Below are 26,782 nucleotides of genomic sequence, written 5' to 3'. Positions count from 1 at the left end.
CATTCAAGCTATGCTCAATTCACATTACAAAATTATTTAACGCGGCACAGTGAGCTCAAAACGTCCAATGACAAATTCACGTCGAGCTTACTAGTTCCCAGTTCAATATATTGAACTAGTATAATTTTGATTATACACGATAAAATTGCACTTCTGTCACGGTGTGATAAATGGTATTCAAATCTTTCACTTATTGCACGATGACAAAAAGTAGGATTTATACACTTTATTTATTACTTCTTTCGAAAGTTATTGTTTCCAAGGCCAAATTAGATCGAATCGAAACGCCGCAAAATAATGCTAATCAATGGTTAGAGGTTAGCTTAAGACTTTATCCTGACGATAAATGCGGAGTGCGGTCGCAGTGTATAAGACATTTAGCCCGAGTTAGACATTTCCTTCGTTCCGCAGTCCACATTAAGATTATTTACGGCGCTGCGGATCCGTGCCGCAGGGCGCGGTGCGGCTCCGACGGCACTCTTATCTTGCGATAACACCACCCTCCGAAACTTATTCCGCTTTCAGAGCTAAGGTCGACGGATATCGATCCGCGGCAGCTGGAGACCGCACCGACCGACCTGTCTCCCATCCTCGCCGTCGCCGGAACCACCGACCTTTCGCATTATGCCCAAAAAATATCTCCTATCATTTAGGAATGTTCTAAGTATACATTCCCGTCGTTTAGGATTGGACCCGAATAGACTTAGAAAGAGTTTAAGGGTGAGGACGGACTTGGATGTTGCAGGAAGTAAGCGATGGTGACGGGTGAATCAACCCTCAGTGCGGCTAAATTCATTTTTTGATAAAACAGTCATGAGACCGAAAAATAAGCGCCACCCCCGCTGCCGTTCTGCAACTTCTCAGAAAATTGGACAGAAAAGAGAGGTGAACACTTACCGTTTCCGTTGATTAAGGGGTAGTCGTCGTCGTGCCGACCGATGTACGTCTTCAGCGGGGTGTCCGTGAGGGAGGGCGACGACCTGTCCCTGTCGCTCATAATAATCACTTATAACACCGGGCTTAGACTCGATACGAGAACACTATCGGGGAGACGCGCCGGCCCCGCACACACTCGAGCACGACCGACCTCCGGCCCGCGGCTCGCGCGGCGATTAAATACTCCAAGCTCGTGGACGTCGCTCCGCGCTCGGCCTCGCTGGCGCTGCAATCAATCCGCGATGCGCCACCGACATCTGCCGTCGCTTCGGTCGATCCACGGTACATACTCTCGTCGGTAGAGGCCGCTGTTTCACGTATGTTGCCAATAGCCTTCATTTCACACAATCACTACGCGAACTGTAACTAATAAAACGTACCTACGTAAATAGTTTAATTGTTCGGAAACCACTCGAAATATTCGAAGTCACAATAAAACTCATTATTAGTTTTAGCTTCGGGATCTACCCTTAGAACCTACACAGTATATCGCCTCGAGTGGGCTTAAATAACTATGTGTACCAAACCAAATTTATGAACCAATTTTGTTGACACGAAACTTTTTTGTTGCTGTACATTTGCAGATTAGCCTAGCCGGGCCGGTGCTCAGTAAAGTCCCAGTGTTATTTTACCTGTTTCTGTTACATGTGTTAAGTTACGTCAAGTTATATACCTGTGTTATTCCCCTTGTACAGGAAAAAAAGACGTAGAACGAGCAACAAAACTAAGTAGATAAGTATAATTAAAAATTTTAAGATAGAGCATTGTCCATGACATTAATTATACAATGCTGTTTTCTTACTTCACTTCTCAATTTCATGAAACCTTTTTCTCTTGTATGGTGACCAGGCGTGTTGTAAGCCCGCACGGAATGGTACTGAGATGCTGCCTTCATGGGTTTCATGCTTTTCAGCTTGTATTTCGTACGCCCGTCAATTCCGAAAATGTTATTGTAATGTTAACTCAGTTGACATAGCGATGGGCGAAAATTGTAGACTATAGGTATTTAGGGTTTTGACGCTTTGAGAACGAACATGCTATCCTAGCTCCATCTATTGAAAGGGAGCAAGAACAGGAATGATTTTTTTATGAAGGAAGGATTATTGGAGTTCAGGAAGCCTTTCCAATTTCACCAAGGCAGCTGGGCGAGCACAGGTTCAGCCAGGAGGGGACAGCAATGTCGGCGTTAGCATCGGCTGTTATGTACTCGTATGTACATTTTGTTTTACATGAATTTTACATTCATTGTCTTACTTTTCTACTACTTTTTTGCAAAAATAGGCAACTGGTGATTATTCACTCAATGCTATTACTAATACACGATTCTACGCTTATGAACATTTCGTTAAATTTTGGTTCAGACAAACAATTCAGAGTAATCAATGTCGCACTCATAATATATGCAGCTGCTGTTCAGTTCCTCGTTTGTTCAACCTTTAGCCAACATCGGCTCGAAGTACAGGCATTGCTTACATAAAGATTTGAGGTTCCGAAGGAAATTGAGTTCTAATTTCGAGAAGGTGGATAAAGTCCAGTAGTCTCCCGGAGGTTTTATTCTTGATTGAAATGGATTGATGTGATCTTCAGACCTATAGCTATAAATAAATGAAAAATAATCTTTATATCTTTGTAAGTACTTTAATAAAATTAGTATCAGGATTTTAGATGTAAGTTGTCTAGTTGCGCTGTTTGTGGCTATGAAACTATTCCATTGGTGTTCGAAGTTTGAAGCTACGGCACCGGCCCGAAACGTCGGCTGGATTGTGAGCGCTGTGTACTCCGCTACTGTAAAATCTGCCACATCTTTCCGTTGTCGCAGTAACGCACGAAGCTCCCTCTCCGCCACGCTGGCGGAGGTAGACGTAGCAACTGAGAAAAAAAATTAAAATATGAGGTCACACAAAATCGAATCTCGAAATGGTGGCGTTCAATTTCAATCGGAGGTTAATTATTATTAATAAGATTGTATTCGAGCATGTTACAGTTTGGTGAATAATGAAAGTAATAGGATAGAACATTATTTGGTGTCGAGCAGTGTGGTGATGACATGCATCATTGGAGTATTCATCATGGAACAGACAACAGAATTCTTAAAATAATCCGAAGCCCCCACTCGTGCTTAGCGCCTCCAGACCGTTCGAGACACTCGTACGAGGTGGTTCCGTGAGTTCACGGTCAAAACAGATGAGCGCGTGCTACAGCCGTTTTTGGTCGTCGACAATATCAGAGTCACAGCTTAATCGTTGCTAACAATTATTTTCTAACCTTTCTGCAGAAGTAATTGCCATACATCAGCGCTGTTGGGATGCACGACTACTTTACACAATTGGTCTATTTTTTCAACATAATATTTATGCGTATTATATTTATCTGACCATAATAAAAAACAGCAATTTGTCCCATATCATCTCATATATTAACTTATTATAGGTACGGAATCAAACTGGGGTGTTTGTGGCTCTTGGTAGCCACCTAACACTAAATGCACCGTGAGCACCTATGCCCATCTACTGCAATAAAGTAATAAAAACTCACAAGTATGTAACTATTTTATTTCTCCATAACTAGCAATATTATCACAGATCGGTGTTAGCAAAATCAATAAAACCCACTAAATTATACAAACGTAGCTTGAAAATAGCTAGGTAGGCTTTCCGGGTCGGACGAAGTGCTGATCGAAACAACTGCAGTATTCATTTTCATTGATTTCAACTGGCTACTTCAGTACTGCGGAAAGTTCTTTTGATGTACCAAATAACTCTTAATTGTTCTTTGTTTACGACACACAAATATATTTGATATCGACTAAAACTGTCGTTTTCCCTGTTGCAAAGCTGACACTGAACGAACTAAAATTACATTATGCAAAATAAGTAAATTAACAAGTGGTGCAATTAAAATAAAAATAATACTAGAGGTGGTAAAATGGTAAATAAAATATTAATACACGTATTAGGAGCACAATCCAAGAGGGCCACATCAATGTAATCACAAATGACTTCATCCCAATTATCAGTGAGGTCTTGAATGTTTTTGGCTCTAGCGATGAGTTTCTTCCTCATGAGATGCTTCGCTCGGTTCAACCTCTCTGGAGTATCTTCTGAGAATTCGCGAGCCCTCGGCAGTATTACCTCCGAGCTTGGAGGCTCCACCATTACCACTGTGGGTATTTTAACTGTCACTTGCAACAACACAGGAGGCTTTTTCGTTGATGAACCAATTTTGATACTTTCTTTACGCTGTGCCTTTTTCAAAATTGATAACCTAGATTTCTCTGCTAGTGATAGCTCTTGGGATGAGTTGTTTGATTTAGTCATATTTAACGTGAGTGTTGTGGTAGGTGCTGCTGTACTGGATCGAGTTGTCGTCTCAGATGGCGGTAGATGGCTGGTAGACGACGATGAGGGAGATTCAGCGCGCCGATATGTCCACAGCACGTCGATGATGTTCGCGCTGCTGGGTGTCGACACAAACGTCGTCGCTGAGCATACAGAAGCCTTTGGTTAACTCTCTGTTCTTCTAATCACTTTCACGGCAATCAAAATATGTAATTTACAATTATTCGATTTAAGAAATATCTATTACATTAGCATATTTTATAGTTTAACACAAAATTGCAACATAAAATTGCAATAAGAAAAAAAAAATTAATGAAGAAATAAATAAACTTACCGGAAGTTCGTTGTAGTAGAATTGGTAACTTGCTCTTTATATTCTCTACTCTTTTCATATCATAGTAATCTCCATCTTCGTCAAAAATTTTCTTGTTCTGTTTTTTTCTAAGTCGAAGATCTTCATCATCAATGCTTGGTCTGTAGTGGTCTTCTTGCGAGTGAATTAAAGTCGGTCTTCTTCGTCTCTCTTCATTGACAGTGGCATAGTCCAGCTCCTCGTTTTTAACTCTTCTATCTGGTACTAAATCTCCATTTAAATCAACATTAAAATGTCGAACGGGAACTCTATCTCTGGGCTTTCTTCTTACTACTCTTTTTGTGCTTTCTTTATATCTTTCATCATCATCATCATCGTCAAACTCTTTGTTTTTATTTCTTCTGAATTCTTTTTTTTCTACATAATTGTCTTCATTATTATTATCAGGTTCCCTTATATTCTTACTGCGACCATGCCGCATTGACTTTCGTGAAGCAGCTATGTTGTCTTCGCGATAGTTCCAACTCTTCGTTTTTGGATTGCGCTGAAAATAATTCTGGTTAGGTCTCCTGCGTCCGAAGTCAGCTTCCAATTCGTTATCAAATTCTGTGTCGTGAGTATCTTGGGAATCGATTACTACTCGCCTTCTTCCCTTAGATTTTTTCCATGTTTCGATTTCGGCTTCTCTTTCCAAACTTTCTGTTTTACCTATAAAATAAAAAAGTATTATCAGTGAATGTGATTTTTTTAGTGTTCAATTCATGAAAAATGGCAATCACTTATTATCATGACTTTAATAGTACAAAAACGCAGCCACAAATAACATTCAGATACATGTTAATTTAACATCTAAACGTAATTAATGAAACCGAATGTATAAAAGCTCTCGTGTAAAATTTGATCTCTTTGAGTCTCGGAACTCTAAAGAAAAGTGCTCTCAGAGGAAGTCAGATCGAAGTTTTTCTAGTACTGATACCAATTTCCAAGTTTAATGAAAAAAATTACCATATTTAATATCTTCTTCATACTTATAATCGAGAGGTGAGGAGGCGTCTGGTGAGTGTCCGTGGTAGTCTTCAAGCAAGGGCTCGGCGTCATCAGATCCTTCGTCGCCTGTTTCGTACTGTGGCATTTTAGCCCCAGAGTAGTCGCTGAACCTGGCCGCTGACACTACTGCACTCCACGCCAGTACCAATACCAGCGCCAACGCCATCCGCCCTCCCCCAAATGTGCCCCCTGCACGTCGCCAGAGCTCTCTCCTAGCTAGTATGGTGGCCACGATAGTATTTTACTCTGTAAAAATTGTGGCATATTCTACAACGGGAACTACGAATTTGACATTTGGAGAATTTGAAACTACAACTTGAAGATTGTCAATTATGTTTGCGATTAAATGACATTGATAAACTTTTTTTCTTACTTAATTTAGATAGACTCGTTGACTCCTTGCGTGTATTACCATCTACGTACATGTTGCATTCTCTTTGGTTAGCGCGGTACTACCATGTTACTTTTTTGTATGACATCCGTCAATCAACCATTTTAGAACAAAATAAAAGCAAAATTATTGTAATGCATTATTTCTAAACAAAAAAGGAAAGAAGTCCGTCCTATCTTTCCATTACGATGATTATGTAATTCAGGGACGCTATGGTTGGAAAAAGTAAAGATGTGAAGGAGGAAGATTGTGATTGTTACGCGGAGTCTCGCACCAGCGACGCATGTCCTCCCATCCGAAACGTCACACACCCATTGGTAACTTAATTTTTACCATTATTTTAAATTATGTAATGTAGATAACACAGTCCGTGAAAGATGTGAAGTCGATTTTTTATAATACCTACTTTTATCCTACCATACTTCAAGAAGGACAGTCGATAAAAAATGAAATACACTCACTTGTTAAATAGATTTGCTTTCATGAACATGGGCGTGGCAGACAGTGATTATTAGGATACTTCTTGTTGAATTGCTCGTTTGAGTATTGGGGAGGAGAGGGAGATTGTCCCTTTCCTTATCCTATCTCGGCCGGATTCCCGCAAGACTCCGCTTTCTCGCTGCTCCGATTGAGTCAGTTTAAGTCAATGTTCTCGAACTCGGCTATCCTTCTTCTCGTCAATACTACGGCTGTTTAGTGTAGGAATAAATCCTTTATCTCGAAGGTACTACACCCAAATAGCACAGCCAAAACCCTAGGACAGTGTTTCACAAGTGGCGCATTGAAGTTATCCTAGCGAGAAGCATGATGTACTTTTTCACCTACCTAACGCGAATTTATTTCCCTTTGAGAAGCAGGAATATCAACCACTCTATCTTCATCGGCCAGTCGCTATCCCGGACCAGGCAAATTAGTAAATCGGTGCCATCCTGGATATATCCATGACATTTAATACTTATTTGTCATAGAATGAATTAGGTCAATGATTAAACAATTGAGGGTTACAACTCCAGTGTCATATAACAAAGTAGTTGGCGGCATTCAGTGTATCTACATACCTGCTGATGCACATCCAATGATTGCTTCAGACAAGTCACAACTGATACTTTGAAAACGAAAACCTACATGTTTAAAAAAAAAGAAACATAATCCGTGCACTTTAGAAAATTACCTAAAAATTTACAAAACAATTGTTTTCAGCGCTACTACGAATTCACACAAGACGAAATTAAAGCCCTTGAAGAATGTGACAAGGAGAGCTTCTATCAACGCTGTCTCCCGTTCAGTGCGCTGTTCGCTTCTCTAACATACGCTGCCGTCAAATATGGTAAGTTAAATCACATAGGTTTGGTAGGGACGCCACGGAAAACTTTCATAGAAGTAAGATTAATTTCAGGATGCATTTTTTTCTCATTCCAATTAAATATAACAGTTCAGTGACGTTCCCCTAACGGTATCTTACTTCTATGAATTTTTTCTGATTTTAGGGTGTCTGAAGCGTAATCCGCATTTTGGCGCATACCCCAAAATCATGCTGGCAGCCGTCCTGGGCTACGTCTACGGGAGGCTTTCATATATTTCCAACTGCGACCAGAAACTACGACAATTGCCCGCAAATAGTCATCTCGGGAATGTGATGAGGAAATATAATTTACAGGCAAATACAACGCCGGATCCTAAAAGAAAATAATTATATCGCATTGATGTCGGTCTTCAATAAAATGTTGAATGAAATCTTTGTTTTTTTAAGCCTTAATACAGGAACAAAGCTTGATAACAATTAATATAATCTAGGAATTAATTTACGAATCTTGGTATATATAGGTCATCGAGGTCATTAGTGTATAAGGAAAAGTCATGTGACTACAATTCTACTTATGATATGTTACATAACAATATTTCTTTGTTGAAAAACTACTCATAAATTGGATACTTCGTACTACGCATCTTTAATAAAAAGCCGTAAACGCTTTTTACTGAAAGCAATTATATATCAAGAAACGGTGCACAAATCGAAGATAGACGTAGAGGAGCAACACGTCAGAGCTCCTAACGTTTTGGCAACTGATTCAATATAAATTTTGAATATGTTCCGTTTCAAAAGTTATTGATAGTAGTAGCATGCGATCAGAAACAGTAGTATAGCAATAAAAGTAGTTACAGGTTTGTTGTAAAATCTCGATAAAACCTTGTCTTCACCTTATTCCACTAGGTGGGGTTGACACAGAGAATGTTTCTATTGCATTCTCTTCTATGAGCCGTCATCTCAACACTCACTCCTCTCTTTAATATGTTCATCCATGTTTTCTTCGGTCGACCTCTTCCCCCTCTACCTTGCAACTACCATTTCCATACATCTCCTAGTCACAAGCGTTTCCTCTCTAGGCATCACATGTCCGTACCACGCTAACCGTCCGCTCTTTAATTTGTCAATCACCGGGGCTACTTTCACACTTCCTCTGTTATACTCATTCCTTATTTTGTCCATTCTTGTCACGACACGCATCCATCTCAACATTCGCATCTATGCCACGTGTACTCTCTCTTTCATACTTTACTTTCGTCGCCCTACTTTCAGATCCATACAGCACGACAGCTCTAATGATCGTTTTGTGAATTTTGGCGTAAGTAATTTTTGCTTGGTTTTTGTTCGATTGATCTTCAAACCTTCGTTTTCCAACCTTTTGTTCCATTTTGTCAGACTCCCCTGTACCTCAGGCCTGCCTCTTCAACGAGAACAATGTCGTTGACCAACAGCATACACCAGGGCGTCTCCTCCTGTATGTCCAATGTTAGAGTATCCATTATTAGGATGAACAGGTAAGGCCTTAAAGCTGATCCTTGCTGCAACCCTACCGCCACACCAGCTGCGGAGCGTACATAAGTATTGGTTCTACCGTACATAGTTTGAACGAGCAGCTGGTATTTCTTTGGCATTCCTTTTACTTTACGCTCCACCACAGAACCTCACGGGAAACCCTATTATACACTTTTTCCAAATCAACATGTGCAAGTTTTTACTTGCACAGCGGTATTTTTCACACAATTGGCGAAGGGAAAAAAGGGCGTCCGTTGTACTGCGTCCCGGCATGAACCCCCATTTCAAGAAAGCTGCACGACACGAGATACCTCTCGAGAATGGTAAACAGTCGATGTCACCAAAAACAAGCACCAGTCATCATTCTCGTCGAACCTGTCGCTTGCGACGAAGGGCTTGGCTAGTAAATTAACCCACAGACACAGCCTACTGAGTTTGTCGCCGGAACTTCTCATTGGGTCGCACTTCCGATCCGGTTGTAGATTCTGCAAAGCACTGCTCTTACTAGGGTTAGTATTAGCAACGACGTCAGTTTTGCGCCCCGTGAGCTCACCTACTTAAGGTTACGCTGAAGTGGTCTCACAAGATCATCAGCTTAGGTAGAAAAAAAAGGCGTGAACCCGAGCTAGATGTTTGATACTTCACTCTTCTCTCTCATTCTTCTCGCTAACACTTTCTTCCAAGCTTTCGTACTATGTAACATGAGCTTTATTCATGCGTGGATGAGCTTAACACTATAAGAAGGGAAAAATTATCCAAAGCTGGCCATCAGCTGGCTTCGTTCACTAGCAAAATTTAAAGGCTCAATTTGTTTTAAAATAGTAGACTGTCGTATTATCTCCCTGCCCAAGTGTCTACCTTCAGCGTTTGAATCCGTAACAATTGTTGACTGTTGTCTAAGCTAAGAGTTCTAGAGGTACGGTTTTGAATTGAAATAAAGTCGCAGTTTCATTGCAGATGCTACGCTCCGCGAGTTCCTCTTGTCTGCCAGTGTGTCTTTCCACTATAGCAAATGCTGCACAACGTCTACGATTCCCTAGCTCCTATCCTACTCACTGAAAGTTCTCGCTACCTCTATGAAGCCCTGCCTACGTGGACCTGTAAATGTAAAGCGTGCAGTGTGCTTAAATGGTGTGGATGTCACCTCTTAGCAAGCCACGCGTTTGGCATTTAGAGACATCATAAAGCTAAGAAATCGGACGTAACATGGCCATCCCAAAGTGGATTACATTTTCTTGCCGAGAATAGTTATATACCTACAAGTGAGTTAACACCAACGTGCAGTCATGAAACCGTTGAATGGCTATTCTAGGTATCCAAAGTTTTGCAAGGAAGGAGAAAAATGGCGGTAGTAACACCGGGAATAATAATAATAAATCCTGACCTAGAATACTATTTACATAATTAACAAATTGAGAAATTGCGCAGATGGCATCAACAATATAATATTAACCAGTGATCCTCACACTAAGCACTGCCTGTATCGTGAGGACCAAATTACAATTTACTATGTATATAATCGACCTCAAAACGACATCACTATTATTAATAATTATTACACATTACACTCAAAAACATGCGTTTTCAAACGTAATAGAAAGTAAGTAATAAAAATAACACGTCAATTAATGATAAATATGTGGGGAGCGTAGAAATAAACAAATATAAATAAAGAAATAAGATAAAAATAAATAAATAAAGATACAAAACTAATAAATCTACTGCTATTTCTTGATTTTAATGAAGTTTTCTCTGTGTCCATATACTTCAATGTTAACAACCATTTTTTCACTAGTGGTTTAGCTTGCCTAACCGTTTTGTGTTTTAGGTTTTCATTGCAATATCTAATGATCGCGTTATAAATATAGATTAGATAAATATAGAATACGGATCGTTTGGAACCTCTGGGTCTGCGGAGGGACTTCCCGAGCGTTTCCCGAGCGTTATGACATGTCCTTCTTCAAACGAGGCTTGTGGAGAGTATTAAGCGATAGGCAGCGGCTTGGCTCTGCCCCTGGCATTGCTGAAGTCCATGGGCGACGGTAACCACTCACCATCAGGTGGGCCGTGTGCTCGTCTGTTTACAAGGGTAATAAAAATAATAATAGATCATAGCAACTTCTTGAAATATATGTTTTTAGATCGATGAAAATTTTGTAGCTGTCAAAGTTATAGGTATTTTTTTTTTCCTACCTAAGCTGGTAGCCTGGAGCGGCTATTCCAGCGTAACCGTAACTAGTAGGTGAGCTCACGGGGCTCAAACTTGACGACGATGCTAACACGAACCCTAGCAACAGTCGTGCTTCGCAGAATCTACCACCGGATCGGAAACGCGTCCCACTGAGAAGATCCGGCGAGAAACTCAGTGGGCTGTGTCTGAGAGTTAATTTACTCGTCGAGCCCTTCGTCGCAAGCTACGGGTTCGACGAGAACGGTGACCGGTGCTTGAAGTAGCTAGAAGCACCGTTAGTGGATCGGGAGGATCCGAAATGACGTGTTTTGGACGACGTCGACTGCTTTCCATTCTGTCCGCAGGATCGGGAATGTAGCTACCGGCGGCCCCGATGAGAGGGTTCTCGTGTCGTGCCGCTTTATCGAAGTGGGGTAATTTATAAACCCTGCGTTTAGTCAAGGAATCGTGTATTTCAGAAGAGAGCACCGCTCCATGTATCAGTTACAATATTTTTAAAATGAATAACTGACCCACGTTGAGAACTTGACTTTCCTTGTAAACGCGTTCTGTGAAGTACCTTCGAAGTTTATTTAGTATCACCCTTAACACTGAACGTTGAGCTCCTTCTAATTCAATTAGCACAGTTTTTGAAGCAGATCCCCAGCAGATGATACAGTACATTGATAGGGATTGTCATGGTGCGAAATATATGGACTTGAGAGTATCAAAACTAGCCACGTCACGTAGATTCTTCATGACGTATACACATCTTCTAATTCGACCAGACGACTCCTGAATATGTGTCTTGAAAGACAGCTGTACATCCACTATGACACCAAGATACTTTATTTCATTAACTCTTGCAATCTCCTTGCAATCACACGAAGGATCAATTCCTTCGCAAACGTTAAACGTTAACAAACTCGTTAAACGTATATAACGTTAATACGCTGAAGCAGACATTGAGGTTTTGCAAAAACAGATGTACACGCTTTTCCTTGTATTCAATGTCAGAAGATTACATTGTAGCCATTTCTGTACTTTGGACATTTCCGCCTCAGCCGCAGAATGAGCATCATGCCATGTTGATCCGCTAAATATAATTGCTGTATCATCGGCCTAGCACAGAATATCTGCGTTTATTAAAGAAAGTTCAAAAATATTATTAATATATAATATAAACAGGTAGGCCCCAGAATACTATCTTGCGGAACACCATATTGAGTAGTCTGTCGCCCACTGAATAGATCCGACCTTAACACACTGTTTTCTTTCCATCAAATAGCTAGTGAACCAATTTAGAGCGATACTGCGTATCCCTAAAGTATCTAATTTCTATAGTAAAATTGGTACGGAGACAGTAATTAAATCAAGGAATACCCCAATACATAATTTTTTCTCACTTGGTTTTGACGGCACTGCAGTTTTTAATAAGAATACGAACGGCATCCTCAGTAGACTTCCCTTTACAAAACCCAAACTGTCAGAATAAGAGTTCGAGATTTTATGAATTCTACCCGGCTTCTATTTACTAATCCCTCGAGTAACTTGGAAAAAATAAACAAGAGTGAAATAGGGCGGTAGTTATCCACATTATTTTTAGGTCCACTTTTATGTATCGGGCAAACTAACGCTGTCTTCCAAGCATCTGGAAAAGTTCCAGCTGCAAAACTACCATTGAAAATTATAGTTAATATAATGAGAGCTTCAACTTCTTTGTCATCTGTAGGGTGCATGAAAACGGACTCAGCTGCCGTACGGGAGATTTTTTAAGTACTCGCCAATTCGCATTCAGATTTAGACAAATCCTATAGTATTTTGTCTGTTAGTGTTTGTCCAGCGGTTGAGAAGTGGGTCTTACATATTTCCAGGTATGGATCGGAAATTATGTGTTTGTGGTGATGACGGTTGTGTTGAATGGTCGTCTGGGTTGTGTATGTGGTTTAAAGCGGTTACGATAAAAGATCCTGTCGCGCCGCTTTTTCGAAAAAGCATTTTGACGCTGTCTTCAGATACTCATGTACATTTTGATTGTAATTTGAAGCCGTTCTGAAGGTTTTACATACCACGGTGCTTCGACGGTCATTCTATAAAAACGTAGTTGTATGACTTGGAGGTTATTTATGTGTGTGCGGGCCGCGAAAGCAAACACTGCACTTCCATAAGTCAAGACCGAACATTTTGTGGACTGTCGTCACCTTATTACAAAGGGACAATTTACTTCGCCTGCAGATCATGGGATAAAGTCTACGGAGTAAGAACGAGGCTCGGTCGCGAACTGTTTTAGTCTGTTGACGGTATGTCATCCTTTTGTCGAGGGTACCCTTAAGTATTTGACCTTTGGCGGCCCTGGATATAGGCTAGTCAAAGAGGATGCTGAAAAGCTACAGTTTAGTAAATTAGAAGTGGAAGCGGGGGAGTGACGCCTTTAAAGAGTACGGTTGTGCTTTTCATAGTGTAGATGTTGATGCACCACTTCCGGAACCACTGTCCCATAGTGGTAGCTACGGCCTGGAGTCTTTGATGGATAAACAACATCTTCCTACTCGATTAGTACCTAGTAGAAAACCGTATCATTGACGCAGAGGTATAGACGAGTCGCCGGCCTCCGGGATATAACATCCCTATACAAAGTAATTAATAACGGGGAGAGAGCGGAAGCTTGCGGGACTCCAGCAGCCAAGATTTTAACACGGCAGATAGCAGGTTCCCTCTACTCGGTACCGTCTCGAAGTCTCGTATGATGAGTACAAAACTATCTGGCACGATCATGTTGTAAAGTTTGTATATCAAAGCGTTGTGCCAGACTTTGTTGAACGCTTTTGCGATATCTAAGAAGAGGGCTCTCGTAAGGCCGGGTCTTCCTCCATTGAGCCCTACTAAAATGTTCTGCACACAGTAGGCAGTGAAGTAGTGCATTTAATTTTATTGTAAGCACGAGTATTTGGCGCGAAATCCAAATTGCTCTTCAATGAGAATGCCTTGGTGACGAAAGTCCCAGAAACAGACGTGAGAATAGTTTGACTATCACGATCTGCCGTGACCACATCGCCACTTGGACGCGTGGGTCAAAGTGGTGATGTGGTGATGTATGATAATGATTATGTATTGTCTCTGGTGGTTATTTTTTTTTCTTAAAGTAAAAAAAAAATAAGACATATTTTGTCTATTTAATGTTTATTCAGGTTTAAATGTGTAATAGCGGTGATTTATTGACTGTTTTACCCACTTCGATAAAGCGGCACGACACGAGAACCCTCTCATCGTGGCCGCCGGTAACTATATTCCCGATCCTGCGGACAGAATGGAAAGCAGTCGACGTCGCCCAAAACACGTCATCTCGGATCCACCCGATCCACTAACGGTGCTTTTAGGTAACTCAAGCACCGGTCACCGTTCTCGTCGAACCCGTCGCTTGCGACGAAGGGCTCGACGAGTAAATTAACTCTCAGACACAGCCCACTGAGTTTCTCGCCGGATCTTCTCAGTGGGTCGCGTTTCCGATCCGGTGGTAGATTCTGCGAAGCACGACTCTTGCTAGGGTTCGTGTTAGCAACATCGTCAGGTTTGAGCCCCGTGAGCTCACCTACTAAAGTTAGGGTTACGCTGATATAGCCTCTCAAGGCTCTCAGCTTAGGTATAAAAAAAAAAAAAAAAAAGACTGTTTAATATCTGTGACAGTGCACAAATGTGGGAAACTGAAACAAAGCCGCTGGACATAGCTTCTCGGGATCCTCCAAAAAGTCCACTGAAAAAATCTCAGTAAATGACCACCATTTTACTGAGATTATATTATTTCATCCCATATTATCTCATCTCATTTCATTTCACTTCATATTATCATTTTCCATAAAAATATCCCATATTATGTCATATCATCTCATCTCATTTGATTTCATGCCATGTTTCATATTATATTAATCAACTTCATTTCATTTCATAGTATCATATTTCATAAAAGAAAAAATTAATATAAAAGAAGCCTGTATGGTATGATTCCTGTCTTTCCATTTGGAAAAATAAAACTACTACTACTACTTGTCGGTCGGTTGTTAGTTGTTAAACTTGTTAAGGACTTTTTGGCGGGAACGCGAGGTGTCAAGTTGTGCGATTTGTTTTATTTTGTCTATTTAATGTTTCTTCAGGTTTAAATGTGTAATAACGGTGGTTTATTAGCTGTTTAGTATCTGTGAAAGTGCACAAATCGCACCATTGGTAGAAGAAAGTCGCAAGTACAATTACTTAAATTTTTTTTTATTTCACTATTCGATAAAGGTGACCATGACACATTATGTGGGAAAATGAAACAAAGCCGTTGGACATAACTTCTCGGGACCCTCCAAAAAGTCCACTGAAAAAATCTCAGAAAAAGAGCACCATTTTACTGAGATTATATTTCATCCCATATCATCTCATCTCATCTCATTTAATTTCATCCCAGTTGATTAATGTCTCAAATTCTTCGTTTCATTTTACTCCATATTTTCATTTTTCATAAAAATATCCCATATCATAATAATATCATCTCATCTCATTTCAATTAATTTCATTTCATGCCATGTCATATTTCATATTAAATGAATCAGCTTCATTGCATTTCTTAATAACATATTTCATAAATATATATATATATATATAAAAGATTAGGCTTTATGGTGTGAAACCTTTGCCTTTCCGTTTGGAAAAATAAAACTACTACTTCTGTTATTTGTCATTTTGTCATACGAGCGAATCAAAGAGTAAAGTAATTTTATAAATGGACTGAGCTCAAAGCTTATCCGTCGGTTGTCTCAAATATATTAAGTGTATAATCTATGGTCGGTTGTTAGCAGAAAGTCCGTATCTATTATGTTACGTTCTAAAACAAAAGTCGATAAATAATCAAACCTTTTAAAACTTGTCAATTGTTTAATTTAGTCATTAAAAATTTAAACTATGAATAATTCGAATGCCTACGGGTATCAACAGAGTCCAACACCTCCTGGACCCGGTGAACCAAACCCATTCTCTCCTGCTTCGCCGGTAAGGTTATGCTTAACTAATAAAATAAAAACAATTCCAATGACGATATTTAAAGTAAATGTTAAAACAACATTGATGAAACAAATTACAATTAATTTTTATGTTATATTGCCTGTCTGACGCTTGATTCTAAATCAATAAATTATTCTCACTGTAAATCGTCGAAATATATTGAATGGTTACGTTAGGTCTCATATTATTGAAAACAAAAAACTTATTTTTTAGTGTGGTAGGTATTTACTATTTATTTATGTATTTGACAAATTTTAACTGTCTACCATCAGTATAAGTTTTCTCAAGATGAGCTGAAAGTGTTAGCTGAATGCAATCAAGAGAGTTTCTTCCAAAGATGTCTTCCCCTGGGCACTGTGTTAGGTTTGGGCACATTTGCAGCTATTCAAAAGGGTGAGTCTTAGACAGCTTGCTCAATTCAATTAACTCTTTAGAAAGTTTTATTTTATGTTTGTTAGAGACTGTTTATCAATAGGCATATATTTTTTTATAATCTTAATCCTTTCTAATTACTAATTCCCTATGTAAAATATTATGTGGCTTATTTGAGTCGTCTATTATCAAAGGTGGCAATCTGTGCATTTGGACAAAAAAAAGTTATTGATATGTCAATACAGCTTGATTTGAATATAATCGTCTCCTTCAAAGAATACGGTTCAAAACCTGCATTAAATAAAGGTTAATACTTAACCTGTTATTTATCTAAGATGCCGTTCAGAAGAGTTTTGTGACTGCCAATGGAATACAAAGTCAATAATTCGTATTTCTGATTTACCAATAATTGTCCAAAAGTCACATTGCCGGCTTTGATAATAGTCGACTTGTGTATGCTTAATTTCCAGTTAGATTTAAGAGGTTAAGTATCAATCATTAGTATATTTTTGAAAATATAAATAGCACCAGTGAAATTGCTCCAGTCTTACCATTGTACCTTGCTGTATAAGTTTTTGGGTTGCCAAATCAATCAGATTATAGTAGGTAGCCACATGTCTTTATCACTCAGAGATACAGCTTCATGAGTTTTGATAAATAAATGGAACTGTATTTATCAGGGAATCTATACAATATAGTTACAATGGAAACATGAATATTTCCAACAATTATTAAGTGTCATTAATTTCATACATTTTTGGATAACACAGAACTGAAAGTCCCCTGGTCGCCACCGACCCAGTTAGCTTAATTCGCCGACGACAAGACTGTTTACTATTCCAGTAGAAACAAGTCCCTAATCCCAAAGAAGCTTCAGAGCGCAGCCCTAGCCCTAGGACAGATGTCCGAAAATGGCGCATAGACATCAACCCAGCGAAAAGTACTGCGGTGCTATTTCAGAGGGGAAGCTCCACACGGATTTCCTTTCGGATTAAGAGGAGGAATCTCATACCTCCGATTACTCTTTAGACAACCCATACCCTGGGCCAAGAAGGTCAAGTACCTGGGCGTTACCCTGGATGAATCGATGATACGGCATATAAAATCAGTCCGTGACCGTGCCGCGTTTATTCTCGGTAGACTCTACCCCATGATCTGTAAGCGGAGTAAAATGTCCCTTCGGAACAAGGTAACACTTTACAAAACTTGCATAAGGCCCGTCATGACTTACGCGAGTGTGGTGTTCGCTCACGCGGCCCGCACACACATAGACACCCTCCAATCTCTACAATCCCGCTTTTGCAGGTTAGCCGTCGGAGCTCTGTGGTTCGTGAAGAACATTGACCTACACGACGACCTGGGCCTCGAATCTATCCAGAAATACATGAAGTCAGCGTCGAAACGGTACTTCGATAAGGCTATGCGACATGATAATCGCCTTATCGTTGCCGCCGCTGACTACTCCCCGAATCCTGATCACGCAGGAGCCAGTCACAGTCGACACCCTAGACACGTCCTTACGGATCCATCAGATCCAATAACCTTTGCATTAGACGCCTTCAGCTCTAACACTAGGAGCAGGCTTAGGGACCTAGGTAATCGTACTCGTCGAACTCGACAAAGAGGTCGACGTGCAACCTAACCCATGAATCAGCTCGCTGAGTATCTCGCCGGATCTTCTCAGCGGGTCACGATTCCGATCCGGTAGTAGGTTCATTCGCGAAGCAGCTGCTCTTGAGCTGTTTAGTCTCCTTCGGAGATGCTTGGGTAGCTGTTAGCAAATCCCACCACTCCTGGCTGAGCCTTTGCTCGCCCACCTGTCCTAGTGAAACTGGAAAGGCCTCCAGGCCACCAGTAATCCTTCAATCATAATTTAAAAAAAAGGAACTGAAAGCATTTTTTTACTACAGGAACCTGATGTAAAGCTAAAATGTAATATATGAAAACAGTGACATGTTTTGGTGATTTGCATACTACAAGTAGAAATGTAACTTATTTATATGGTATGAGATTATCATTGAACATGCAAATAATATGAAATTATTTTAATGTATATGGCTTTGGAATAAGTTGGATATGGAATGATTAATAAACAGTTCATTATTATATAGAAGCAGTTCTTATTGAGTGCATTATCTACCGGCCGACTCTTTCTTACATTATGAATATTATATGTTATTGTCCCTTTGTGATGTTTCATTGGCGTAGTGCACCTAAAACATTTTGAAATGGCATAAAAACCTAACTCACGATAAATAACATGCATAGTATTTAGTGCATGTGTTGTAACCAGGCTTAATAAAACAAATGTTTGAGGGATTCTGGGTATATAATAATAATAATACAAATTGGATTGCTGAAAATATTTAGAACCATAGACTACTGATAGAAGACTGGTGAGAAGTTGGTAATGCAGTGGATTGAAAATCTAAGACAAGAATATTTTTTTTCGAAAACCTATGCTGAGGACATGTTGAGATGAAGTGTTTGGGCAAGCCTAAATATTATTTCGATTACTTATTAAATTTGATTTCAGGACATCTGAAACCGAACCCAAGATTTGGTCCATTCCCAAAGGTGACATTGGCAGTAGTGGTTGGCTACTTCTTGGGGAAGTTGTCATACCAGCAGGCATGTGCTGAGAAGCTGATGGCATTGCCTGGCAGCTATATAGGGCAGATACTAAGAGATCGGAAGAATGGAAAGATTGGAGGGTATGTGATTTTTTAATTTATCTATATATTTTTAGGAATTTGATATAATAAAAATTTTTAATATCTGTCTGTTTGTATACTTTACTTACTGTTAAACAAAAACTAAAAGCTATTAGATCCAATAAAAATCACAACAAAATCTTTTCTTAATTATTATAAATGAGACTTCAATTGATATTTTACAGTATATCTATCTTCATAAACGTTGATGACATCTGAAGGGTGGCCAGCAAGATGTGGATTTCTCTTTGAGACAATATTTTGCCATTATCATAAATTTTGCTTACGGCCATATTGTCATGCTAGCTACTAGTTAGCTAGTTGGTTAGCTTAGTTAGGTTGGTTAGGTTAGTAATGTTTATGTTACAGGACTTCAATGCCAGTACAGACACCTTCAATGTACGGAGCCACTACCAATGATATATATTCTGATGCTGGTCCAGGTAGCTCACTCGACTTGGACACCAACCGACCTGTCTTCAGCGAGGATACTTACCGACCTGATAATGAAGGTGGACCTCTTTTTTTTCTTGTTTTTTTTTTCGATGTTGTATACCAGAAAGTACTTTGCTTATATAATGCTTAAAGAAGAACATGTCCTAGGACCGAGGGAACGCCATTTACTGTAATAATTAACTTTGTATTCAGGTCCAGGACCCAACCTGGAGGAACCCATTCCAGCACGTCCGTCCGTTTCATACGATGACCTACGTCGCCAAAACAGAGGACAGTACGTCAAGGAGAGGCAGGATCCTTACAGGTACAAGAGGTCATAGATACTGACAACGTAAAAACTTAGTTGATCTTAAAATCTCAATTTATGATTAGTGATTACTAAAAGTTTTATTCACTGAAACTTTTATTCCCTTTATTCTTATCAAAGAGCACAAAGTTAAAGTATTAGTTTTAGTCGTGAATATTGGAGTTTATTGGAGTTTACTCCTTTAGAATCGATTTACATATATAGGCCCGGGGTATGAAAATTATGGGGACCAAAATCGTACTAGCATGTCACACGAAATGCGTTATGCGCCTAGCATGTCACACGAAATGCGTTATGCGCCTGATTGGCTCCTGATTGCGTGATGCGTGCGCGCGCCAATCAGGAGCCAACGCGCGGCCGCGTTATCGCAGGTGACGCCGGGCTGCTGCGCCGGCAGTCCGCCACAAAGCCTCGTACTGATCGCGCGTTTCTCTCATTATTGTATTTTCATATATTTGTTAGTCGTTTGTTTTGTGTCTCGTTAATTTGTTAATAATCTGTTGTGTATCGTGTTGTCGTAATATAGAACTATTTCTCGTATTGTTTCGTTTAATTTTTTATATCCAGTAAACTCCAGTCGTGCGTCGGAGCGGACACACACACTTTTTTTTTTAATTAAATTCCCTAACTTGATTGATACCGCATGCTTCTATCATCAGGTGTATCCTTTTTTTTATTTTTTTATAATAAACATAAAAAATATATCAATAGCCACTTCAATGAAATGACCCTGCTTTAGGATCATTTCTTTATTTATTTATTTCATTATTTCATAGATTAATGTTACGTGTTGAATGGTTATTGCGATTTGCTTGCACTGCGAATAGTTAGGTACTTGCTCTGCATTTTCTTATGTGAATTGGATAAATTCTTGTTTTATGATTTATTGTAATTTAAATATTGGTAATACAATAAATAAGTACCATTTTGACCCATGCTTGAAGATGTTATGCTTTGGCGATGTGCTTGTGCTTATTATGCTTAATATTCTGTTTAAAACCGAATTTCACACGCAGGTAATCTAATGAGTAAAGAACAGTGAGTCAAGTTTTATCGACTGCCGGACCAAGACAGTTTGATGTAAAATTATGAACTTATTTCTGTAATTATATTAAATTAATAGTACGCCAAAGGCCTGCCGCTCTATATTTAATGTAAATCTCAGTAATTTTATATTCATAGACAGCTATTTCAAGTTGTTGGCAACCCTCTAGATTTGTTGATTGTTTAGTTGTTATTGTAGTTTGTAGTTGTCCTGCTCGTAATATGTTCATTGTCTGTTTGTGCGGAAATTAAAAAACAATTATTACTTTGGCTTTTAGTAATGTACCACAAATGTACATTAAATATAAAGCTAAAACTGCAGAAACTGTACATGTGTTGTGCAAAACAAAGAATTTAATTTACAACAGACTTTTATATTCTGCTAGTGAAATTTGGTCACGCTTCGCTATTACCGCCATGTTATAAAAATTATAAATTATGCGATTTCTGGAAACTAGTACTAGATTAAAATGATTGAGGAAGTTTTGTGATTATAATGAATTTATTTCAGATTGGACCCGAACGCGGCGCCTCCGGTCACTAGACCTCAACCCTCCCCTTCCCCTCCGCCCGCCACCAACAAATATGGCGACACGATGGAATGACACAGTTGTCTTAGCTAATTTAATACACGCGCGCGGTCCGTGATGTTGTCCACACGGGCACGCCGGTTGAATAGTTTTTTCAGATATGTTCATAACTAAAATTGTTGAAAATAAAATAAAGTAGTTAACTTGTGTTGTTTTGTTTTTTGAATACTATGTACGATGTGACTCCTGTGTGAATCCAAGACTGGGCAGTAATGGGCGTCTACTGCTGGTAATGATTCTGTAATGCAGCACGGGTACGATCTACCATCTTGCCTATTTATGCCGCGTTCCTGTTCGAAAGTCGAGACTGCCATTGTACAATGCAACCAAGACTTCGATCCCGTGTCTCGGAGAGGAAGGCGACACATTTTCATATCTGTGGACTCCGGTAAAGACCACACCAGGCGAGCCGTGAGCATGTAAACACAAGACGTTCTTGGTTTTAAGGTGTTATAGTCGGCAAACTATACAGGTGGGAGAACGTAAAGGATCTGATGATAATAAACTAGATTCCGATCTGTTATATAAGCTCAGCCGCCGTATTTTGCGGGACTATACCTAGGTTTGCCGTCGCTATATACAAGCTATTAATGACGCCTTGAAAACTCCGTTTTTCAATCCCAAACTGCCCCTGTATATCGAAGTACCGAACGCGCCACGATCACTTGGAGTCGGAGGGTCCACCATAACACTTTTTCCCTACCTATGCTGATAGCCTTGTGAGGCTATATCAAGGTTACCCTAGCCGGATTGAGCTCTCGGGGCTCAAACCGTAGGTGTTGCTAAACCCTAGCAAGAGCAGTGTTTTTGCAGAATCTACCAGATCGAAAACGCGACCTACTGAGAGGATCCGACAAGAAATTCAGTGGCCTACCATAACACTACGAACTGTGAAGAGCGCTTTAAAAAACTGAATGTTTTTTATTTAAAAAAAAAATCATTATGTTACGTAGCTCACAAAAGTGGCAAATACCTATATATAAAAATGATTAGAAAAATAAAAGGTGTTGCCATAATAATTTATTTATTGCTAGATTAATTAACATACAATGAAAACTTTTTAATAACTAATATAGGTAAACCTTTAATAGTCAATCCAATGACCTTATATACAACATACCAATCTTAAATGCAATCCAATTAAATTGAGTGCAAATATTCTTATTTTGCAAAATAAAGTTTCCAAACAAAAAAAAACCTAACCTATAAAATATGATTAAACTCGTTAAACTATTAAAATAAATAAACAATATCTTTTATATTACAAACAATAAAATATTATTATGAAAGATCATCGATCATAGATTCGATGTGAAAGATTTCCAAAATGAAACCAGTTTTTTATATCACGAATTGATTCAAATATAGACAAATAAAAGATCTAGTAACATCACACCCCGTACAAAACTGCAGCAGCTGTCTTCTATATCCAATATATGATCCATTTTTTAAAGCTACATAGCATCAGATGCTTTACCAGTTAGTAAAAAAAAAACCAGTAATTAAGCTTAGTAGTAACACTGATCAGGGTTGAAGAATTTTTGTCGAGTCAATTTCTCCGTTGAAACTAAACTTTATATAAATAATATGTATGTACATGTACCTTATCATTAAATCGCTTCAGGTCAGAACCGAACTGGCATTGAAACTACTGAACAGATGCGGATCGAGTACGTATGTCATGTTTAGAAATTTGTAATAATGAACATTTTGTAATTTTCAGTAATAGGTAGATGCATAGAATATAGAACTGACGTGACTGAATTTATAAGCAGTATAAAATAAACGACTGTAGATTAAAGGATTAATATGTTATGAGAATAGGTAAAAACACTAAGGCTAGGTTTTCACATGACAGCCGAATTCGAAGTAAAACTTTATTCCCAAGTAGATGTTTAATATTTTTACAAATGATATGTAATAGAAATTATTAATTAATAAACTGTTCAAAAAAGTATCCAATTTATTTATTTGGCCCTAGCACTTTATAATCAAGTGCACTTTTATTACGCGCTCAGATATAACTAAATTGGGACATAAATAAATCATGGTTTAGTTCTCACCACTATTCATAACAAGTAGACTCCTGGCATTACACACGCCAATAGGCTACGGTAAAAACACTACAGTACATCTAATAATAATAAACCACAGAGATTATGAAATACCTAACTACATTTTATTAGTATACGCATATAGTATATTCCTAATAGTAATTGCACATTAATTAACTTTAATAAAAGTTACATATTGATTGCACATTTTTTAAATATCTGCTTAAAAAATTGTGTAAATTTATAAATCCGTAGAAACTTAATACTCCTCAAAAAGTAGCGATTTGAATTCAATGTAGTTTTAAATATAGCATTTAAAAATGCTTAAAACATAATTATGATTTGAAAGTTAATAGTTAGATATTATATTACTATATAATTGACACTATGATATTATGTTTAAAATCAAGTTAGCCAATAGGTAAGTTCATGTGACCATGAATTTAATAAAATAAAGATAAACAAAATCAACTCGCTTTGATACTAAATTCTACGGATTTAAAAGCCCTTTTTTTAATTATATTACTTTTTAAAACAAAATAAACTACTGTATATTATTATTTATATATTTAATAATATTACGTTGTTATTAACTAGTTTATAATAACATTTTCAAACTTAACATAAGTATATTTTATCTACCTCGCACTAAAAAAATATTAGATTGCATAGTAAAAGACACCTCAACCACTTTGAGTCCCTTCAAAGACAATTAAAAAAAAGATTATTCTAAACAATTACATTAGTAAATTCTTTCTAGATTTCACACACTGGTTTTTGTCATTTTCGTTCAATTCTAATGTGGCTCATATGTTTTCACGGACTCTTGATTCATTCCCTATCCACGAACTCAAGAAATATGTTTCCAGTCGTTCTTACTTTGTCCGAGGGGACTGTAGGCTTTTTGGCGGGAACACGAGAGGAAATTTTGTCAATTACTTTCTTTGTTAATTTAAAGTTTATTCAGGCCTAAACGAGTTATATTGGTGGTTTATCAACTGTTTGGTATCTGTGTAAGTGTACAAGTGGGAGATAAACTAAAGCCGCTGGACTGGCACCTCAGGTTCTTCCAAAAAATCTCAGAAAATTTCTAAAATATTACTGGTAGATTATATTCAATTCGTTTGAGTTCATCCCAATGGTTAACGATTTCAAAGAAACGAACTTCATTTCATTCCGCTCCATTTATAATCTAACAAATGAGCCAATTGACATGAAAAAAAGAAGAAACGAGAGATTTCTCTCAATGAAATTCAATGGCACAGTTTATTAATTATTAATAAAATCGTATTTCTAACAACTATACTTGTGAACAATTAATGTTGTATCCCAATGCCCCAGTCCGTCAGACTCGGTGGCGCAAAAGTTAGAAAAAATCGTTTTCTGTTTGTCTGGGTGTCGAACTTCGGTATAGGTATTTATTTAACTGTATAAACACGTATATTATCAGTTTCTAGTTCCCATAGGAACATACAGGGACTCCTGATTTGTGGCCAGATCGCAGTCACTTTTCCTCGGTTTTTTGCTATTTATTTAATATGAGTTAGTACTTTATTCCCTTTGCGACTTTGGTCACTGAACCCTTACACCGTATTTAAAAATAATTGATCTATACAAAACATACTTTATTTTAGATATTGTCAAATGAAAAACAGCCACAACCACTAACTAATTAAGTTAAATGAACAGTAATAGACTTATAGTATGCATATTGTAACTGCTATAGTATCAGGCGTAGACGAATAACTATTAAAAGGTCTCTCAAATATGTTATTGCACTAATGTCATTAACGACAGTGACCTTATCATTTGTTTTAGTAAAAACAATCTTAGAAATTGCTGGGAGCTTTACATGTATACTTTAAGCTTTGGTATTATTTTGAATATCGGTTTAAACAATACTTTCCAATACGATCAATATCTATAAGATGTCAGATACACCTAAATTTTCTAATTCTTAAACATTTCTCTTAGTATACTGATATTTTACAAAAACATTAACATCCGTATTGAAGCTACTTTATAAAGTAATAATTGACGACGGTGAAGCTAGTGGTCTAAGATTGTTTTATTTAAAAAAAAAACATTTAAAATCGAGCAGAGCGTCGATTCAAAAGTGATGAGTGAGGTCAAAATTCAAAAGTGGTCTCTTTGAATAACTTCGCGTAATAAATAAATTATCTCGAAAGTTTCGTCCGATTTTAATAAAAAAAAATCCGTGTACACTTCTCCTGAAAACTTGAAAAGAAATCTTGAATCATAGACCACTCGGACGCAGTTACAGCGAAAATGCAAACCCACAATTAATCCTTAATATAAACTTTAGTAAATAAAATAAAATTAGGCATAAGATGTAAGTAACTGAGACTACATGATATTTATCGGTTTGTTTATAGAAACCATACCCTATGTACCTACATGGACTGTGGGAGTCCTTTCTGCATAAGTACGTCCGCAACAGCTTTCCATCGCCAATTATTTAAATTGGCAAGTTTGGCAATTCAGGGCAAAGGCCAAGGAAGACCTGAAAAATTGATCGGCCCTCCGAGACCTGCGTCCGCTTCTAGAAGACTCATGATGACTGCCATTGCTGCTTCACCGTTGCCGTCCATGACCAGGGGCGGCAGCGGGGGGGAGGGCGGCGGGGGGGTGTCGCACAGAGTCGTCTCTCCCACCGACGGCGCCGGCGGGCTGATGGAGCTCACTGAACTCAGGGGCACGTTGTTGCGAACCTGATTTGAAGTGCTACTGTCGGTCCCGAGGATGTTGTCCACTAGCGCAACTTGCAGCGGAGAAAACTGTTCAGTGATATTATTAATATGTGTTATGCGTACAAAAACTTTTAGAAATAATCTAAAATTGAATTTTTTTATTGATTAGGTGGGTGGACGAGCTCACAGCCCACCTGGTATTAAGTGGTTACTAAAGCCCATAGACATCCACAACGTAAATGCGCCACCCACCTTGAGACATAAATTCTAAGGTCTCAGTAAGTATAGTTACAACGGCTGCCCACCCTTCAGATCGAAACGCATTACTGCTTCACGGCAGAAATAGGCGGGGTGGTGGTACCTTCTCGCCACGTTCTCATCTTCTTAGATCGCGGCCGTGTAAATCTACTCGTGCATTGAAAATCACAAACCCTCAAAAATCAAAACAGTGAGGGAAAACTCATCTGATAGTGGTATTTGTAAC

At 38.5% G+C, this 26,782-nt stretch overlaps 4 protein-coding genes and 1 long non-coding RNA gene across 18 annotated transcripts in view; 1 reads left to right on the top strand and 4 right to left on the bottom strand.

The window, feature by feature from the left end:
* The window catches only part of Pdp1 (PAR bZIP family member Pdp1), a 157,464-nt gene extending 156,298 nt beyond the window's left edge, over window positions 1-1,166 (bottom strand). For 2 of the 8 annotated variants that reach the window (XM_089732150.1, XM_089732182.1), the window contains exon 1: window positions 898-1,166. In XM_089732150.1, coding sequence (XP_089588276.1) covers window positions 898-997 — 100 coding nt within the window. In that variant the 5' untranslated portion in view covers window positions 998-1,166. The remainder of the gene's footprint in view (window positions 1-897) is intronic. The other 6 variants (XM_089732133.1, XM_089732145.1, XM_089732152.1 and 3 more) reach the window with 6 other exon arrangements.
* asrij (OCIA domain-containing protein asrij) overlaps window positions 1-21,679 on the top strand; it is a 32,511-nt gene extending 10,832 nt beyond the window's left edge. For 2 of the 4 annotated variants that reach the window (XM_089732203.1, XM_028171049.2), the window contains exons 2-6: window positions 7,226-7,352; window positions 18,959-19,136; window positions 19,506-19,648; window positions 19,785-19,896; window positions 21,455-21,679. In XM_089732203.1, the coding sequence (XP_089588329.1) occupies window positions 7,226-7,352; window positions 18,959-19,136; window positions 19,506-19,648; window positions 19,785-19,896; window positions 21,455-21,548 (654 nt within the window). In that variant the 3' untranslated portion in view covers window positions 21,549-21,679. Of the gene's footprint in view, window positions 1-5,559; window positions 6,343-7,225; window positions 7,353-15,742; window positions 16,039-16,322; window positions 16,444-18,958; window positions 19,137-19,505; window positions 19,649-19,784; window positions 19,897-21,454 lie in introns of those variants that run through there. The other 2 variants (XM_089732196.1, XM_028171047.2) reach the window with 2 other exon arrangements.
* Window positions 3,485-5,842, bottom strand: LOC114240487 (uncharacterized). The gene is made up of 3 exons (XM_028171052.2): window positions 5,593-5,842; window positions 4,609-5,295; window positions 3,485-4,417 (listed from the first exon to the last, which is right to left on the bottom strand). The coding sequence occupies exons 1-3, from the start codon at window positions 5,798-5,800 to the stop codon at window positions 3,831-3,833; spliced, it is 1,482 nt and encodes a 493-aa protein (XP_028026853.2). The 5' UTR covers window positions 5,801-5,842; the 3' UTR covers window positions 3,485-3,830.
* Window positions 20,063-20,503, bottom strand: LOC149503641 (uncharacterized). Its single transcript, XR_016324050.1, has 2 exons — window positions 20,200-20,503; window positions 20,063-20,169 (listed from the first exon to the last, which is right to left on the bottom strand). It is a non-coding gene; the product is annotated as an uncharacterized LOC149503641 (long non-coding RNA).
* An 861-nt stretch (window positions 21,680-22,540) lies between the features above and the next one.
* Window positions 22,541-26,782, bottom strand: part of cyc (basic helix-loop-helix ARNT-like protein cyc) — a 112,291-nt gene continuing 108,049 nt past the window's right edge. For all 4 annotated transcript variants that reach the window (XM_028171032.2, XM_028171031.2, XM_089732104.1 and 1 more), the window contains one exon: window positions 22,541-26,385. In XM_028171032.2, the coding sequence (XP_028026833.2) occupies window positions 26,089-26,385 (297 nt within the window). In that variant the 3' untranslated portion in view covers window positions 22,541-26,088. The remainder of the gene's footprint in view (window positions 26,386-26,782) is intronic.

The sequence above is a fragment of the Bombyx mandarina genome, chromosome 01, assembly GCF_030267445.1.
Source record: "Bombyx mandarina strain Sakado chromosome 01, ASM3026744v2".
NCBI lineage: Eukaryota > Metazoa > Arthropoda > Insecta > Lepidoptera > Bombycidae > Bombyx > Bombyx mandarina.
Note: the sequence above shows the minus strand (reverse complement) of the source record. Positions and strands in the feature narration are given on the sequence as shown.

What these genes read in the sequence shown, in the direction of transcription:
- LOC114240487 (XM_028171052.2), bottom strand. Translation starts at nt 5,800, where the DNA reads ATGGCGTTGGCGCTGGTATTGGTACTGGCGTGGAGTGCAGTAGTGTCA. An exon ending in TGAAGAAGATATTAAATATG is followed by an intron (nt 5,296 to 5,592) that starts GTAATTTTTTTC and finishes TTTATTTTATAG; the next exon opens with GTAAAACAGAAAGTTTGGAA. An exon ending in TCTACTACAACGAACTTCCG is followed by an intron (nt 4,418 to 4,608) that starts GTAAGTTTATTT and finishes CTGTATGCTCAG; the next exon opens with CGACGACGTTTGTGTCGACA.